Source organism: Cystoisospora suis, assembly GCF_002600585.1.
Source record: "Cystoisospora suis strain Wien I chromosome Unknown contig_4618, whole genome shotgun sequence".
NCBI lineage: Eukaryota > Apicomplexa > Conoidasida > Eucoccidiorida > Sarcocystidae > Cystoisospora > Cystoisospora suis.
The window spans coordinates 537-798 of NW_027157410.1; the positions used below are offsets into that span (position 1 = coordinate 537).

The window sequence follows — 262 nt, forward strand, 5'->3', positions numbered from 1 at the left end:
TGACCTACTATAAACGACTACACAGCGTTGTCCCAGGTTCAAGAGGAGCACGCGAACTTGCGACTTACCTGAAGGATTTGGCCATCGACTACGAAGTTGCTCGAGTGCGTATGGCTCGTGAACTAAAGAGACTCCCGGAAATTTCGGAATACACGCTGACCCAGCTGTATTGGATGGCGCTACCGGGATACCTCCAGGATACTGTGCCGAGTGTTGATTCGTTCCGGATGCAAAGTACTACTACGCTTTATTCGTCGTACAC

General features: G+C 50.4%; 1 protein-coding gene across 1 annotated transcript; it reads left to right on the top strand.

The window, feature by feature from the left end:
* Positions 1–21: 21 nt before the first annotated feature.
* CSUI_008313 (uncharacterized protein) lies at positions 22–260 on the top strand (the record flags this gene model as incomplete). The annotated part of the gene is made up of 1 exon (XM_068068447.1): positions 22–260. A coding segment is annotated over one exon (237 nt), but the record flags the coding sequence as incomplete, so codon positions are not given.
* Positions 261–262: the final 2 nt, after the last annotated feature.